The sequence below is a fragment of the Dipteris shenzhenensis genome, chromosome 13, assembly GCF_047967505.1.
Source record: "Dipteris shenzhenensis isolate YYH24624 ecotype China chromosome 13, Dip_SZ_1.0, whole genome shotgun sequence".
NCBI classification, from domain to species: domain Eukaryota; kingdom Viridiplantae; phylum Streptophyta; class Polypodiopsida; order Gleicheniales; family Dipteridaceae; genus Dipteris; species Dipteris shenzhenensis.
In genome coordinates, this window is record NC_141608.1 from 47740494 (window position 1) to 47756822 (window position 16329).

Sequence of the window (16329 nt, forward strand, 5' to 3'; positions counted from 1 at the left end):
TCATGCACCTTTTAGGTCAAAGAAAGTTTCATGTGTGTAATACTCATTACAGAGTCAAACCAAGGCTCCACACAAGGTTACTATACTGGGTCGAAAAACTGCAGACACTCTCAACAAAAACTAAGGTCTAGCATAGCATGTCTGGAAATGTAAGCCTAACATACCTTCTGGTTAAATAGTTAAAAATTAAGGGGCACAAAAATTACCCTTTGATGATTGATGATGTACCTTAAGGTCTTCCAAAAGAGCAAAGCGTTGTGCAATTAAAGATGCCAGCGAGCTTAAGTCTTCTGGAAGTCTCAGAACGTGAAAGCAAAAGGCCAGATTCTTAAGAGTAAATGAAACTTCTCCTGCCACCTACACAAGTAACGACTCCAATAAATAGGCTGCAATTTTCATACATGTTACATGTATATCTATTTCCTTTTTTATAGCTTTTTTTTTAATGTACACATGCATCCATCCAGACATATATTTGTGTGTGTACACACCATGCTCTCTCTCTCTCTCTCTCTCTCTCTCTCTCTCTCTCTGACTGCACATCCATCCAAACGTAAGCCTGCACACACTGTGCATGCTTACATACACGGCTGCCGTGTGTGTATAAACGCATCGCATAACATGAGAAAGCACTACACACATCCTCCAGTAAGTTATTGGAATCAACACTCGTTACAGTGGATGTAAGCAAAAGCAGAATAGTATTTGATTTGGCAATACTTTACGAGTGAAACTTGCCCTTAAAATTTCAGAACAAACAGGTAACGGTCTCTTTTTCTGTACTCCATGCTGAAAGAGACGGCTTCGAGTGAATGGCTATATAGAAAAACCTGAAGTTCTTTGAGTTGATGTTGAAATTCTGACAGATTGACACCCATGAAACTTGCAACAGAGGGCAACTCGAAAATATACTTCCCATCCTTCTCTCGGCTCCTGCAAAGTTTTCAAAAGGCATTGATGTTCATTTTTGAAAGATAATCTGTTAGAATGGCGAATGGAAGAAATCAAAGTTGTAATCATGGAGGACATACCTTTTAAGAACTGCGTCTACTAAGAGGTTTTTCCTTGCCAAAAGAGCAGGGCAGCCCTGGAATGAAAAAGATAAAAGGAGTTTGCTCCACATAGAATTTAATCCTACAAATGCAATAATATTCACATACACAAACAGAAAAGAGACACTACTAACCTTGTGAAATTGCAGTGTACATGTAGTTTTGAGTTGTGAAAGAACAGTCACATAATGCACATCTCCAACCTCTAGATACGAGAGAGCCGTAGCCAGCACCTTGAGAGGATTTGCTTGATAAGAAACTCAAATTTAAACAGGGGCTTGCCCGCAACATTCATTGAGCTTGCAAGATCCACTGACTTAAAAGCCAATTCTAGCAGACAAACAACCTACAAATAAAACATCAATGACTAAATTTGTCCTTTTCTGGTCAGCAATTGAATCTAAAGTTGAATTTCCTTAAAACTAAAAAAGCAAATAAACATGGTCATATGAAGGCATTGAGCACATACTACCAGGTCTAAATTACCCATGAAGTTGAGATTTTGCAAATGGCTTTTTTGTTTGTTTTTCCCCCTTTCTGTGAAGTCGACTTCTATTAAGAATGAAAGAAACCAAGAAACAGCCAAGAGAAGAAACTCAAGACATCATACATAGCGTGAAAATCTGGTGTTTAAAGACCACTCACGGAACAAATGGAGAAACAGGACCGTGGCTGGAAATGCCACATCAAGCCTCTGATAGTCTTAAAAAAGAAAGGACAGCCTCTCCACTCTCTAAGAAAAACTGTCCTTCTGGTTGACAAACCCTGCATCCTAGACCAAATAGCCATGAGATTGTGTACAATATCTTCCCTATGCAAGCCAAGGTATGAGCTGCATAGTACATCTAGGTCTCCAAATGTGCCATGCAGCGATGCTCACTGCAATCTCCCAACACCAAACTCGCACTTTTTCCAATCTTTTTTTCTCCTTTCCACCTCGTTCACAACAGGCACTGTGTAACATTCGCCATACATCAAACTCATGAGCACGTTTAAGCAGCAGAAAGAAATTTTAAAGCCTTGACATCTCCTAGCTTTCAGCTTTCATCTTCAAATATCCCTTTGTAACTGATTGGATTCTACTTTCAATGATCTCATTATAAAATCTTGTCACCATGCATATGGCATTCATCCTCAAGCCTTCAAAGGATGATTCATACTCTCAAATATTATGACCCATCGATCAAAATTCTTGGAGGTTGCTAAATATACAATCACTTCATAAATGAGCACAAAATGAGTATTCGTCCTTCCAAGTGTTGAGCTGCAACACTATGAGAACTCGTTGCTTTGAGACTAGCTTTGTATGTATGAGCTTACTGGTTTAACTTGCCTACAAACCTCTTGTGCCACAATACGTATATGGATCCAAGCTTATCAACAACATAAATCTGAAGCAACTCGTAAGCTCTTGCTCCGGCAAGAGTTTCTAAGGACCATGCCCCACACAAGTGGTCAAGGGCAACGATTTGACTGTTCGATCTTCATCGAGGCCTCTCTCAGAGGGAAGGGGCCGCCACTAATGCAAAGCTTGGTGAGAGTGTGACGGCATCTCTCAAGCAGCCTCATATGAGCCAGCCCTTAGGGTAGAGATGATTTTAAGTGACAGCTCCTGATCTAGCACCTAGAACCAGAAGGGTCACATGCTAGGGCAGCACACGCCATAGGGATGGCATAATGGGACAGCGGTCCGGCGAGATCCTAGGGACATGGAGACAGCTCTCCCAACAGCCCAAGGAGCTGAGTGAGCTCGCTCAGCTGAAAGAGGCCAATATCAAGATTCAAAAATTTGAGAAGGCCATCTCAAAGGCTTCTCCAGCATGGAAGTAAATTGCTGCCAAGGAGAGAGACCCACATCAACTCGGCAGCCCAAGTATCTGACTGGAACACCCCTCCGAATCCAAGTAAAACCAAAATCAACGCCCCCAATCTGGAGTGTCGTCATCGCTTCTTCAGAAGCCATTGGATTTATTCCAACTGATATGTGTACATGCTGTAGAATAAAATAAATACAAGGCTGCCCTAAAAGAAGTGGGAGTTTGTGGAGTGGAATCCTAAAAACACAATGTCAACAGCGAGCTTATTGTCCAAGATCTCCTCATCCTGTCTTAGGGGAAGTCTCAGCCTAATAATGTCAACTTGAGATCTCAAAAAGATGCTCATTGCTTCAGCAACAAGCAAATATAGGGAAGGGCAAGAGGACATCCCTGTTGGATTGATCTACAAATCTGAAATGTCTCTCCCCTGTCCCCTCTCATAAGCACTTGGCTATGGGCTGATCTGTACAAAGAAGATATCCCTCTAGTCCAAGAATCTGAAAATCAAACCTTAGAAATACCAATCTACTCTATTGTAAGCTTTTTCAAATCCAAGAGTAGAATTACTAGTCTTTGGCCACTCTGCATAGCCCAAACCGAGGCAAATTGAAAAGAAATTATCAGAAATGCTTTGGCCATGCACAAAGCCCATTTGGATATCATGGATAAGATCAAGAAGAATGGACTGCAAACGCAAAAAGATAGCTTTGGCCAAGATCTTGTAAAAGATGCCCAAAAGAGTGATTGGCCTCCGTTGGGAAGTCAAATTTCTGTAACCCCCCCGTGGGATAAGATTATGAGACCCTCTATGAGTGAATCAAGCATAGCACCGGAGTTCCAAACACCCTGTAGGAGTGAGGTAACATGGTTCCCAACCATGTCCCAAAAACTAATGAAAACAGAGGGTGTCAACCCATCTAATCCCGGACACTTGTCCTTGCAAAGGACAAGAAGTAGGGCAGGCCAAAAATTAGTATCATGTATGACAAGCATCCACATGGCTGTCCTGAATATAAGCCTCACATAATGGAAAGTGGCAAGGACAAAAGTACGATTAGGAAATGAGGCCCAAAGCCACTAACTTTTTTAGATCCTTGGTATACCGCTCCTCTACTTCTCGAGCCTCGAATCTGATTGACCCTTGTGCCTTTAGAAGTTCCTCCAAATAAAGGAGATCTACTTTATTTAGTTGGAATGTCCATTCTTAAGGCTGGTGACATTCCCCTCAGCTTCTAAATTCAGTTACCCTCAACTGAAAAGCTTGTTAGTAACTTCATCTTTGATCTTTCTTTCTCAGCAAGTGCATGCCCTTTGTTTCTTGGCAAATCCTTGCCCTTGCCCTTGGCAAATGCATGCCCTTTTCTTTGGCGCCCTTTGTGACGTCTTGCTTTGTAGAGGACTGGGCAGCCACACGTCCCCTTTTTCTTTGGCCACTTGTGACCTTTTCTTGCTCCACAGAGCACTAGGCAGCCACAAGCCCCTCTTTTCTTTGGTTACTTGTGACCTTTCTTGCTTCTCTAAGCATTGAGCAATCACATAGCCCTCTTTTACTTTTGGCCACTCGTGACATTCCTACTTCTCAAAGCACTAAGCAGTCACATAGCCCTCTTTTACTTGCCATGGCTGAAGCTGCTATCTTCCAAGGGCTCTTATGTTCCACTCGGCTTCTTTAGTAGGAAGATTTTCCTTTTGCTTGTTCATAAGTTGTCATGCATGACAAAATGTTTTCCTAAAACACATCCAAGAAAACAATTATTCTTCCTTGCATTACCATAAAAGGGTTAGGTCTTCAAATAAACGTAAGGCAAACTTTATCAACATAAAAGACATACTTAACCTTAGATTTTTAAAATTTTGTTTCTTGGAATCTTGCTATGTCTTCTTCCCTTGTCAGATCTTCTATATTTCTTTCTTGAGATACCTCTCAAGTCTTCTTGAATCATCTCCATACAGATACTCTTTCAAGCAATGTTAATCTTATCTTGGAATTGCTTTGAGAAGAAGCAGTTCTGGAAAGAATTGCTGAATTAATCTCTCTTTCCATTAGATGTTCTCTATAAACTTTCTTTGTCCAAGGGTATATCACTGCGAGGTAACTTTGTAAGACTGTATCACTTTAAAAATATCTATCCATGAGAGGCCACAGGAGTTTTGATATATCCTATTAACAAGTCTCAATAAACGAACCGTAGAACGATAAAATCCTGATGAGAATTCTTGGCCATTGATGACCATATAAAGTACTTGTCATATACGTAGCTGGTATTGAGCATATCATACTCTAGAATAAACGGTATATCTGGCATGTTCCTCTAGATATACGCTTTTGCCATATTAGGAGACATGCGAATTTCACCTTGTGAAGTTTTCATCCATGTTGCCACCTACTGCTATTGCGATAATTCTTTCTATCTTGAGTGGTTTGTTGCCCTATCAGCTAGATTTAGATGCTCGTCTGGGAGGGACTGAAATGAAATCGTTTAGTCTTCACAAGTAGTTGTAGCTTGAAGGGAGAGATTTTGAACTACTTTCTAATCAGCCATCTCCTTTAGTGCTAGCCTTTGTCATGGCTGAGTCTGCACTTTGCCTCTGGAGTGCCAACAGAAACTCACTCAACTATGTGTAGGTGTGTGGATTTGTATGTGTGAGGACATATGTTTATACTATTGTCTACACCCACTATTGGGTGCTGAGATGATGTCGATGGCGATGTCATAGTAGCTAGTACCTGCTATGCGTGATGGAGCTTATGGTTTTCAACCTCATGAGTGACAATCATGAGATTGAAGGTACACTATGTTGTGTTTCCTAAGGGCTTTATTACTTTGAGAAAAACTGAATACAAAACTTGCTCTTAGAGCCAATACATGAATGAGCCTTTGTGGGCTTGGTCTTGCCTTTAAATAGTTGATGCACATGAAAATCTTGATAGTTCTCTATAAACTTGGCCCATGGCCTCACTAATAACTTGCTTTTTACAATCTTGGCTAAAAGCTAAAATAATAAACTTATAAAGCTAAATTTATCTTTAAAATCTTTCTAAGGTCTTAAAATAAAGACTGGGCCTAGTTTCCATGGCCCAAAGCCACTGACTTTTCTGGATCCTTGGTATATCACTCATGTACTTCTCGAGCCTTGAACCTTATTGACATTTGTGCCATTAGAACTTCCTCCAATTAAAGGATATCTTCTTTTTTTAGCTAGGATGGCCTTTTAGAAGGCTGGTGACATCATCGCTAGTAACAAGAGACATGGGATTCTTCAAAGGGAGATTGGCCTCATATAGGATTTAGCAGTCGTGCAAAGGGAAGAGCTAAATCAGCCTATAGATGCTTGGATTTAGAGTGCCTTGCTTATCAAGGGCTTATTAGTAGGTTCATTTGGATTAGAGAGCAGAGTGTCTTTCATGCACGAGAGTTATTTTGGACACGGATGGGAGGTAGAGTCAATAAACACTTCTTCTCTACTCTTGGTCCGAGATATGTAGAGAAAGTGTTTCTCAACATATTGGGTTTTACAGTCAGATCTTGATGTTGTCTTACATATAACTGCATATTTGTATGCATCCCTTCTTTTAGCAGATCCTGGCACGCTTGCCAGAGATGATGCCGGATACAGTGTTTGGTAGGGTATTCCAACATTGGTGAAACCAGATATGAGAACAACCCGAAAAACAAATGGTGGAAATTTTCTTTTTTTGGTTTTTCGGGTTGTTCGAAATTCCCATTGGCTGCTCCCAATGTTGGTAGAGAGTATTGATGATTTTGGGTCCCCTTCGATGACTTTTGGGCCATTCGATTTACTGCTCTCTGCACACTCCTAATCTCCTTCTTTCTTTTCACCTTCATCATCCCTTCCTAAATTTGGGGCCTCCAATTTAATGCTCGCTTTGCACATTTCACTTAGGGAGAGCCATGGAACCTAGGCCGAGTCTTTATTTTAAAGAGAGTGGTTAAAAGGTCTAAAGACCTTAGAACAGATTTTTAAGATAAATTTATAAGCTTATTATTATGGCTTTTAGCCAAGATTGTAAAAAGCAAGTTATTATTGAGGCCATGGGCTAGTTTATAGAAAACTAGAGTTAAAGCAAGCTTTTCATGTGTATCAAGCCTATTTAAAGGCAAGACCAAGCCCACAAAGGCTCATTCATGTATTGGCTCTCAGAGCAAGTTTTGTATTGTGTTTTGCCCAAAGTAATAAAGCCATTGGGAGGGGGGTCAGTTCTTGTTCCTAGCCCCTAATTGTGGTGTGTGAGAGAGGAATTGAGAGAGTTCTTCCAGTTTCCTTGCTATTTTTATGTGTTGATAAATTAGAGATGCCAAAATTTGTGACAGATGAAGTGATAAAGTTCACTAATACAAAGAGGGCTACTGCAGTATGTGAAGGAGATGAGTGAGGCATTTGTACAAATGGGTTTAACATTGTTATATGTTCATATATACATGGTCATCGATTTTCCTTACTGTCAAATCTACAATACACCCTCTGCAAGGCTCTCCTCTGCACACAAGCATCTAGGATCTTGATACTGATAGAGTGGCATCTCAATCTAGGCTCACAAATCATGAAACCATCGAAAGTGACCCGAGGTGGAAACCCCTAGTGAAATTCATACCGAGCCAGCTCTATCTAATGCCCAATCATCCACATAAAATCTATCAACCCGTGCAAGGATGGGCATTTGTCATCTCTTGTTCAACCATGAGAACAAGAGTGAATGAGACAGGCCTAGAAGGCCTCATCTATCCAAAGAAATTTACCCAACTTGTGTTTCTGTATTAAGAGAATGTCAATAGAACCCCTAGTAACACTTGAATGAAGTTGAGTACAAATCTCTTGCCTTTGACAGCGATGAGACACATCACCAAGGCCTTGAATATTTAAGCTAAAAATCCTCATCAGCGACACAAGTATGCTGAAAAAACTTACTCCACCTAGTGGCGGAAACACCTCCCTCCTATATAGAAGATCACCTAGAGTAATGGAGAGAGGGGAAAGCCAAGAACCCCCACACTTGTAAAAGAAGATCCTTTGACGATAGAAAACCCGAGAACCACATCACCAACAAAGGTAGAGGCCACAAACTCTACCTGTCCAAAATCAACCAGCGAAGAAAAAGAGTTCCTCTGAACCAAACTTGACACCTGAGTCCATAAAATCCCTGATCTGTAAAAGAGCTGCGGAGGAAAGAGCCACATCCTTCCCTCAATCGATGAAGATTGTCTAAAGGACTGATAGCTGCTCGGAGGGGAAACTAGTACACTAACCTTGACCAAATCTCGGTTAGGGGCATCACCCCAACCCCGCAACGTGAACTTGGTCAAGAGCATCACTAGCTACAATCAGAACCTTGATTTCACTGGCCCTAACCAGACTCCAGAGCAAGGTCCAAGTCATTCTGATGTTTTGAATAAAGTTCATGCTTCTTTTTCCTCATCCTTCTTCCATCTCCTCTCTCCTCACTCTAAAGCTTAGTGTACCCACATGAGAGTCATTTCTAGATCTGTTTTAAGGGTATTCTCTACTCCCCTGGGCGACCTCAATTTGCCATGTATCTTGGAAGCTACTTCTCTGCTGAAGGAGATCGTTGCCCTTTCCATAATTACAATCATCTTTTCAAGATCTATCTATTGATGTATTCAGATATTTTTTCCATTTAGTAGAATAAAAGTTATTGTTGTCTGAGTGGTCGGGTCTGTTGTTTGGAGCAGTTTTGAGAACCTTTCGTAAAACCATCATAACTTTCTGTTCCAAGCTCCGTTTTAAATGAAACTGATATCAGAATCTTCGTCTTTTCGAGATCTATGTTTCGTCCCAACCGTCCCATTCAGCCAAATCAGCCCTATCAATTCACGTCTTTCACATCAGTTCACATTGTGTTGAGTCAAAAGATGTTCTTCCAACAACGGCTCGCCCTTACTTTTGGGGCTGACCGATTAGCTCAAATCAATGCTTCCCCTCGGCCTTTCTTATTTCCAATGCTAGAGTACAACCTCACCTTTGACGTCTATATCTTTGTTTTGATCTGAGAAGATAGAGAGTGAGTGTCTCTTTAAGCTTTATCTAATGCCCAAATCTCTTCTCTCTTCTTCAATTTGTGGATTGAGACGTGACCAAAACCAAACCCCCAGTTTTGTGTCACACCACCACAACAATATAGTCATATCCACCTTGCGTCACAAGCAAACAACAATAAAATTCATAGTAATTCTCTCCCATCTGCCGAATGCTATCTCCAAGGGCTGCAAAAGGCCAAGTGGCTTTACCCACTCTACCTTACTCACTTAACACAAAAACACCGTGTCATATTCATGAATATGCTTTTTGCCAAAAGAAAGCTCGCTTCATGATCATATATCTTCTCGATACCTGGATGTCCCGCAAATAGGCTATCATGGCATTGTCAAATGACCCTCTACCTGAGATCATCTTGACTAGGTATAATTACTTTGCTATTATGTTTCATCGTACATCATCTATGGTATGTATTGCATAAGGAAAAGAAGGTTGTCGATGTGTTGTCAAGCATTATGCATAATATGAGTTTCAAATATTAGAGAGTGCTTTAATGACTTGAGATAAGGGAGACTCAAAAAGTGGACGAGTTGTCCAAAGTCTTGGGCCTAAGGCTATTGCGATTAAACCCGAGGTAATAAATGACCTAGCATCTAGAAAAGGCCAAACGAATCTTCATATTAAACTCTTGCATGAGCTCTTCTGTAATAGCTTGGCAATCCCTCAACTTAGGCTTTTTATAAAAATACTTCATAGTATCAAGGTCACATCCACGTAAAACTCTGAACCATTTAAATAATGCCTCCATGCTTTTAAAGCGTGAATAACAGCATACAACTCTTGTTTGTGAGTTGTTCAATTACACGGAGAGGGAGATTGCTTCTTGCTTTCAAAGGAGACTGGCCTTCCATATCGCTCCTACCGCAATGCCTCTTGCAACTAAGTTTTTGGAACCAACACTTATTAACACTGAATCTGAGGACATTTTTTTCTTTATAGAGTCAAAACTCTCATGTTGATTCTGTCCCCACACAAAAGGTACTTATCTCATGTTAGCTTAGTCAAAGGCAATACTATCTCGGAATATCCTTTAATATGCCTTCAATCAAAATGAACAAATCCAACATGGTCACATTCTAAGGATTGGCCATACTAACATCGTAGCTACCTTCTTTGTATCCATTTCAACCCTATCATGAGTAACAATGAGCTCCAAATACTCAAGTTTAACCATGCACAACATGGTTGTCTTTCAAGAAACAAATAAACTGCCTATTGAACACTTTAACTAAGTGTCCATGATGCTCAATGATACATTTGTTGTAAGTAAGAATATCGTCAATAAAGTGTACTACGACTTTCCAATATACGGGTGTAGTAAGTCATTCATCAGCATGACGAACATAGTTGGAGAATTGGAAGTCCAATCTCTACTCCTAAAAGTAATTTTATGCACATCCTCGGCTCTCATCTATATCTGATAATATCTATGTAGCTAAAGATTATGGCTCCATGTAATGCGTCTAGCAAATCATCAATCCGAGCCATCAGATACACATGCTTATTAGTGATATTATTCAATCCTCTGTAATCTAATACAAAGAGAAGTAAAAGGTGAGAAATTGGACTGAATCTATCTCAGCTTGAGGTATTCTTCCAGTTGTTTTCACACCCGAGCTTCTTCAACAAAGCTTAACCTATAGGGTGACCTATTACTAGGTTCCGTCCACGGGATAAGTTCAATCTTATGTTGAACGTTCCACTCTAGATGTAACCAAATAAGGCAACTCATCCTTTAAACAATTAGAAAACTCCTCTACGATCTGATTAGCAAACTTACCCATTTTCCATAAACAAAGAAAAACTGTACTTGAGGTAAATCCTTTTCGCGTCATAGCATGTACTACACATCGTTCACCTTGAACTGATAAATGTGCTTCTTTCAATCAATGGTTGGATTCTTCATAGAATGCCATGCCTTTCCCAAAGCTATATCTATGTGAGCAAGTGTGATCAATTCAAAGTTAAGCCTCTCTACAGAGTCCTAAATACAAAGTTCTAATTGGGTAACTCTTTGGTCCCATACTTAGTAGCACTTCCATCTGTCAATCTGATTGTATACACTCAGATGGGCTGGTTTTTAGTTTCAATCTCTTCACGAGCTTGGAGTTAATTACATTGTGTATTGATGTCGAATCAAACAACCCAAGACATCATGATTGACTACTTCTTAGATAAAACATTATTACTAGCTTAGCAACGGATACACACAATGACACCTGATACTAACCTCTAAGAAGATCCTACTAGCTAAATCTACATCTGATTGGCTCTAGGACTTCCCTTCATCTCCACATTGCATTCTGAGAATACCATCTAAGCCATCCGATGTTCCTTATTACATGAACAATCCTTCTACTAGTGATGTTGAACGCATCCAAAGCATAGGCTGAAGAAACATGGTGGAGAGGGAGATGGAGAGAGAGAGAGAGAGAGAGAGAGGATAGGCTGGGAGAGAGAAGATAATACTCAAATAGAAACATAATGAAAGTGAACAGAAATGAAAATGAGCAATAGACCAAAATGGAAAGACTCGCATTGATACAACTTGATGTAGACTCCTTGATGTGTGTAGATGTGACACACAAGTACAATCATATATAGGATAGGATACACACTAGAATACCAAAGTGTATAGGGATATCTCTCAATATGACACGTGACACTCACACAAAAGACTCTATTAGAACTCCTAGTATTACCACTAAAACACCCTCAATTTGACTTCATGTTCTAACATCCTCCCATGAAGGAAAGGTGAGGGATTACTAGAATGGAGCCAAGAATAGAACATGACAATGATGAACTACTAATCTGTGCATCCCATGTAACTCACAAGCTAAAGTCTGAGCGTGTTCAGAGGTTTGATCCAAGCACTCTCATGGCTTGATACTCAACATGACTCAGAGGCTCACGTCTCAGCATGGCTACATGACCAACTCATAAGTCTAAGAATACACCAACATCCTGGTACTCGGCCAGGCCTGATAAAGAGACCCTATCAAAGCCAATACATGGCTCCCACAATACATCCCCCTCCTGTCTCCAAAACAAGGTGACATCGAGCCACACACCATAGATAGCAAAACTTAATGCTTATTTGAATCATATGGAATCCCTCATTACCCGACTTGCTGCCTTGAAGGCCCCTGTTGGGAAAGATGATCAGGTGGCTGTCCTCCTTTCCAACATAAAGGATATTTCTCAGTTTCGTGATATCATACCAACACTTCGAGATTCACGAGATATGTCCTTTGATGGAATGGTTGCAATGCGTCTTGATCATGAACGAAGACACAAAGATGTCCATGAGGAGCAAGCATTATATTCCAAGGGTAGGAAGCCATCCAAAGCTTTCAAATATACATACTGTAGGAAGCTTGGCCATACAGAGAACCGTTGTTTTCATAAGCTTGCCAAACGACAAGCCAAGGAGCATGCTAACTTAGATGCAACTACCACTAGTAAAGAAGAAGAAGATGACGCTCTGATACACATGAAGGAACATGGTGGAGAGGAAGAGGGAGAGGGCAGGCTAGGGAGAGAGAAGATAATACTCAAATGGAAACATAATGAAAGTGAAAAGGAATGGAAATGAGCAATAGACCAAAATGGAAAGACTCACATTGATACGACTTGATGTAGACTCCTTGATGTGTGTAGATGTGACACACAAGTACAATCATATATAGGATAGGACACACTACAATACCAAAGTGTATATTGGATGTCTCCCAATATGACACGCGGCACTTACACATAAGACTCTACTAGAACTCCTAGTAGAACACACTAAAACACACTCAACTTGACTTCATATTCCAACATAGGCCTTCTCTCCTTCTAACATAGACCTTCTCTCCTTGATTCTTTTTATGTTTCAGGGGCTGCCATTGGAGTTACTTTCCTTTTCAATCCAAGGGTGTTCCTTGGTTTTGTAGGGTTCTTGGTTGGCTTCACTTGCTTGGCTTGGCCACTGGGCTGTGGGGCACCAAACTTTCTAATCAACTCCTCTTTTAAAACTCACTCTTGTTCGGGTATCCTACTGAGTCCCTATCTGTACAAACCCACTCTTCTTGCCTCTAGAATCTTCATAGTTCAAGGCTATATGTATTGCTTCCTCCAATGTATTCGAATACTTATCCTGAACTTCCATTTCACTCTAGTCATTTAGTCCAAAGATATAATCTTTAACTTGCACCAACTGAGGAAAAGGTTCGATATCTTATTAAACATTTTCCTAAACTTACCAGTGTACTCATCTACTGGCAAATTCCTATGACAAAGATACCTATACTCATCCCACGCTCGAGTCCCTGCTATTCCAACCAATCGTTTTGTGCTAGGCCCCACTACCATAAGACTGGCTGCTAACTCACATTATAATATACCAATCAAACACAAGAAAGTTGGTGAACCTTGTAAGCGTTATCTGTCACACGCAACATGAAGAGATTGATGAAGTGTTTTTCTTGGAGAAATTGGCAAGCTTGCTACTGCAAAGCGGAAAGATTTTGACTAGCAAATCAACGAATCTTTGTAGATCACCTCTCCAGGTGAGCTTGATTCTCATGGCAAAGGAGCAATGAAATCGCCAAACCCTCGCAACAATAAAGTACTGCACAGAGAAACATATTGCAAACATGAGATTAAACAAGTAGTGTGGCATCCACAACTTCATGAATATGCAGTAATTAATTGCTCCACTCAAGTCACACATGTCGCTCTTCCAGCCTGATTCTCTGCAAATGGCTGCAACACATTCTCACAAAAAATGCCTGCAACCCAGTGACCTCCTATCTATCGCTTCAATTAGCAACCAGCTACTAACCTTAAACACTCTGATACCAAATTGATACAATCAATCAAACCTTATAACTATTTGCAGTATTCCTAAAAAACTCACATGCAGTGGCACAACAATTTTCCTCCCAGCCATCCCTTGTAGCACAAACTACATGTACAATTGCAAGAACCCAAATCCCTAGATGAATCTAGATGACATGTCCAATAATTATGCCTTTCTTTCATGCACTCATTCATCCCATCTTGTGATACATTTAATCCATTTGCCCCTCAGCACATTTGCACGATTCCATGCACCAAGGTCCTTGGCCTTAGATCCATCTTGTCTATGGCAATCACCCTCATCGCATTAAAACCTTTTGACCCTATGCACAAAGCGCAACACGAATATATGAGGTCCTCTAAAGCTTAAAGCCGACTAACCCTTATCTTGAGTTGAGCATTACAGCAGCTTAAGCATGTGATGAGGGGATTGTCTAGGCAAGTGGAGGTTCCTTTGAAGAGGAGCACTAATCCCATAAGCCCTATTAAAAATTGTCTAGCAAATGCGGGGTTGAGCTGCTCTTTAGATGATGAAGACAAACTTAAGTAAGGTGATTGGGTTAGTTGAGCTTCTCAAGGTGATCCTTCCAAAAATGCCCTCTTAGGTATCCTAGATGACATGGTCAAGCTCAATTGGAAGGTGCCCATAAAGAAATTGACCTTGACCTCAAAAGCATTTGGCATGAAAGATGCTGACCATGAACTAAGCTCTACTTGCAAATTCTTGGAAGTAAAGGTGGTAGCCACAAGAATAGGCTGAGGTCTAGAAATAAAAGCTCAAAAACCTCATGTCCGAGGCTCTACGGTGGATCACTCTTGCATATATACAAGAAGCTCACTTATTCCATTTTCTCACCATCTTCTATGTGAATCTCACTGGCCACAGTGATGGAAGGTTCTTTTGATGTACTGCAAATAATTCTCTGAATCAGTAAAAAGGGAGCCCCTTATTCATAATCTAGGTGACATAGTTGTCTACAGAAAACATTGTATAAACCATTGGCATATATTCAGTTCCGACTTTGCCCATACGATGCCTTATGTCTCACGCACTAGGATTCTTTTGGATACAGAGTGTCACAAAAGAAAACATATCCACAGAGAAATTTCATCATCTGAACACAAACTGAGTTATACCTCCTCTTTTAGATCTAGATCTTTTGATGTGGACTCAACGGGCAGTGAGTCTATATGCCAAGGTCGGTTCTGGAAAGAGGACCCATTAAAAATTCTGGATAAGAAGTTCGTAATTGCATCAACATCAACATTGTCACTGCACAAAGCACACAGAAAATAATGCATAGTAGTTCTTAGTAATACTCCTCCTTGTACATAGCATAAGCCATTACAAAAATCAGAAACCGGATGTAAGGAGCACATTAAAAAACCTGTAAGCTAAGCCCCGAAGTTTCAGATAGTTTGAGTTGTCAAGGAGCATGTGACAATGAGCAGGATTATCATCCCGTCCAGCACGGCCTGTTTCCTGTATGATAAAACATAGCTTTACAAAATTTGACCCAAAACATCACCAAGAGGTAAATAAAACTTGGCTATATGGCACTCTTCACAAAGAGACAAAGGACATCACAGTTAATTCTCTTGAAATAAAAAACAGGCATACAAAATTTCAAACAAGTCCACAACACTGGACATTTCACTAGCTCTAAGTTTAGCTCCAATGTACCCAGCTAAGACTGTATTCCCCTCCATCTACATAGTGGAGACATTGAATTGAAGTATCCTTCATCAAGTTATTCATGAGTGATAGCTTTTAAAGTAGGCAGTATAAATGTAAGTAATTTAAGTGATGATTCCCAACCAGCTTATTCTTTGCTTTATCCTCTTATCATATTTGAAATGGTCTCTAACTAATTTTCCATCAAGTTTGATCAAGTCCTAGTATTGAATTTCATAATCTCGTATTTCAAGAACTCATCGCCTCACTTGGTGACACGCCATCAATATGGTTGTGTTTGTCTACTCCCCTTTCCCCCTTCCTCTCTTGCTCAACACACACTCTCCCTTTTTCCTTACGCACTGATATACGTGCTTTTCATGATGAAAATAGAAAAACTTTCCTTCTTCCCCAAGGTGAAAGAGATTATTTTCTTTATGGATAGAGAGTAATTCAAAAAGGGAGATGATGGATAAATGCCCCTCATTTTGTTAACGAATTTGGCGAGTTGACTTCAAATGCCAATCTCTTATGTTGCTGTGGCATGCTCTATAAACCAATTTTCAACTCCAAAATGCTTGTCCTTGCTCCCACTATTGAAGAGTCCAAGAGGTAGAAAATGAGAAAAAGTTTGGATGGTATGGCTTCAAGCCAATTTTACAGCACTCCTTTCACTTTTTTATGGGTGCGTTCACTTGCTACAAGCTTCCGAAAACTCACTGATTATGCTGTTTTAAAGCTATACATGAACTGTTGGGCGTTAATACCAATTTCACATCAACCTACAATGCATGCTTTGCTTGGATTCACCTCCCAACCATGGAGTCCCTTAGCTCTCTTCCTTTTCCTCAGCCTAATGAGC

The 16329-nt window shown here is 40.3% G+C and overlaps 1 protein-coding gene across 1 annotated transcript in view; it reads right to left on the minus strand.

The window, feature by feature from the left end:
- LOC147895505 (DEAD/DEAH box RNA helicase family protein) overlaps positions 1–16329 on the minus strand; it is an 89417-nt gene that overhangs the window by 13053 nt on the left and 60035 nt on the right. Inside the window, exons 13-18 of the mRNA XM_087383475.1 lie at positions 15181–15275; positions 14930–15065; positions 1187–1285; positions 1032–1087; positions 831–933; positions 229–357 (exon numbers count right to left, since the gene is read on the minus strand). Coding sequence (XP_087239601.1) covers positions 229–357; positions 831–933; positions 1032–1087; positions 1187–1285; positions 14930–15065; positions 15181–15275 — 618 coding nt within the window. The remainder of the gene's footprint in view (positions 1–228; positions 358–830; positions 934–1031; positions 1088–1186; positions 1286–14929; positions 15066–15180; positions 15276–16329) is intronic.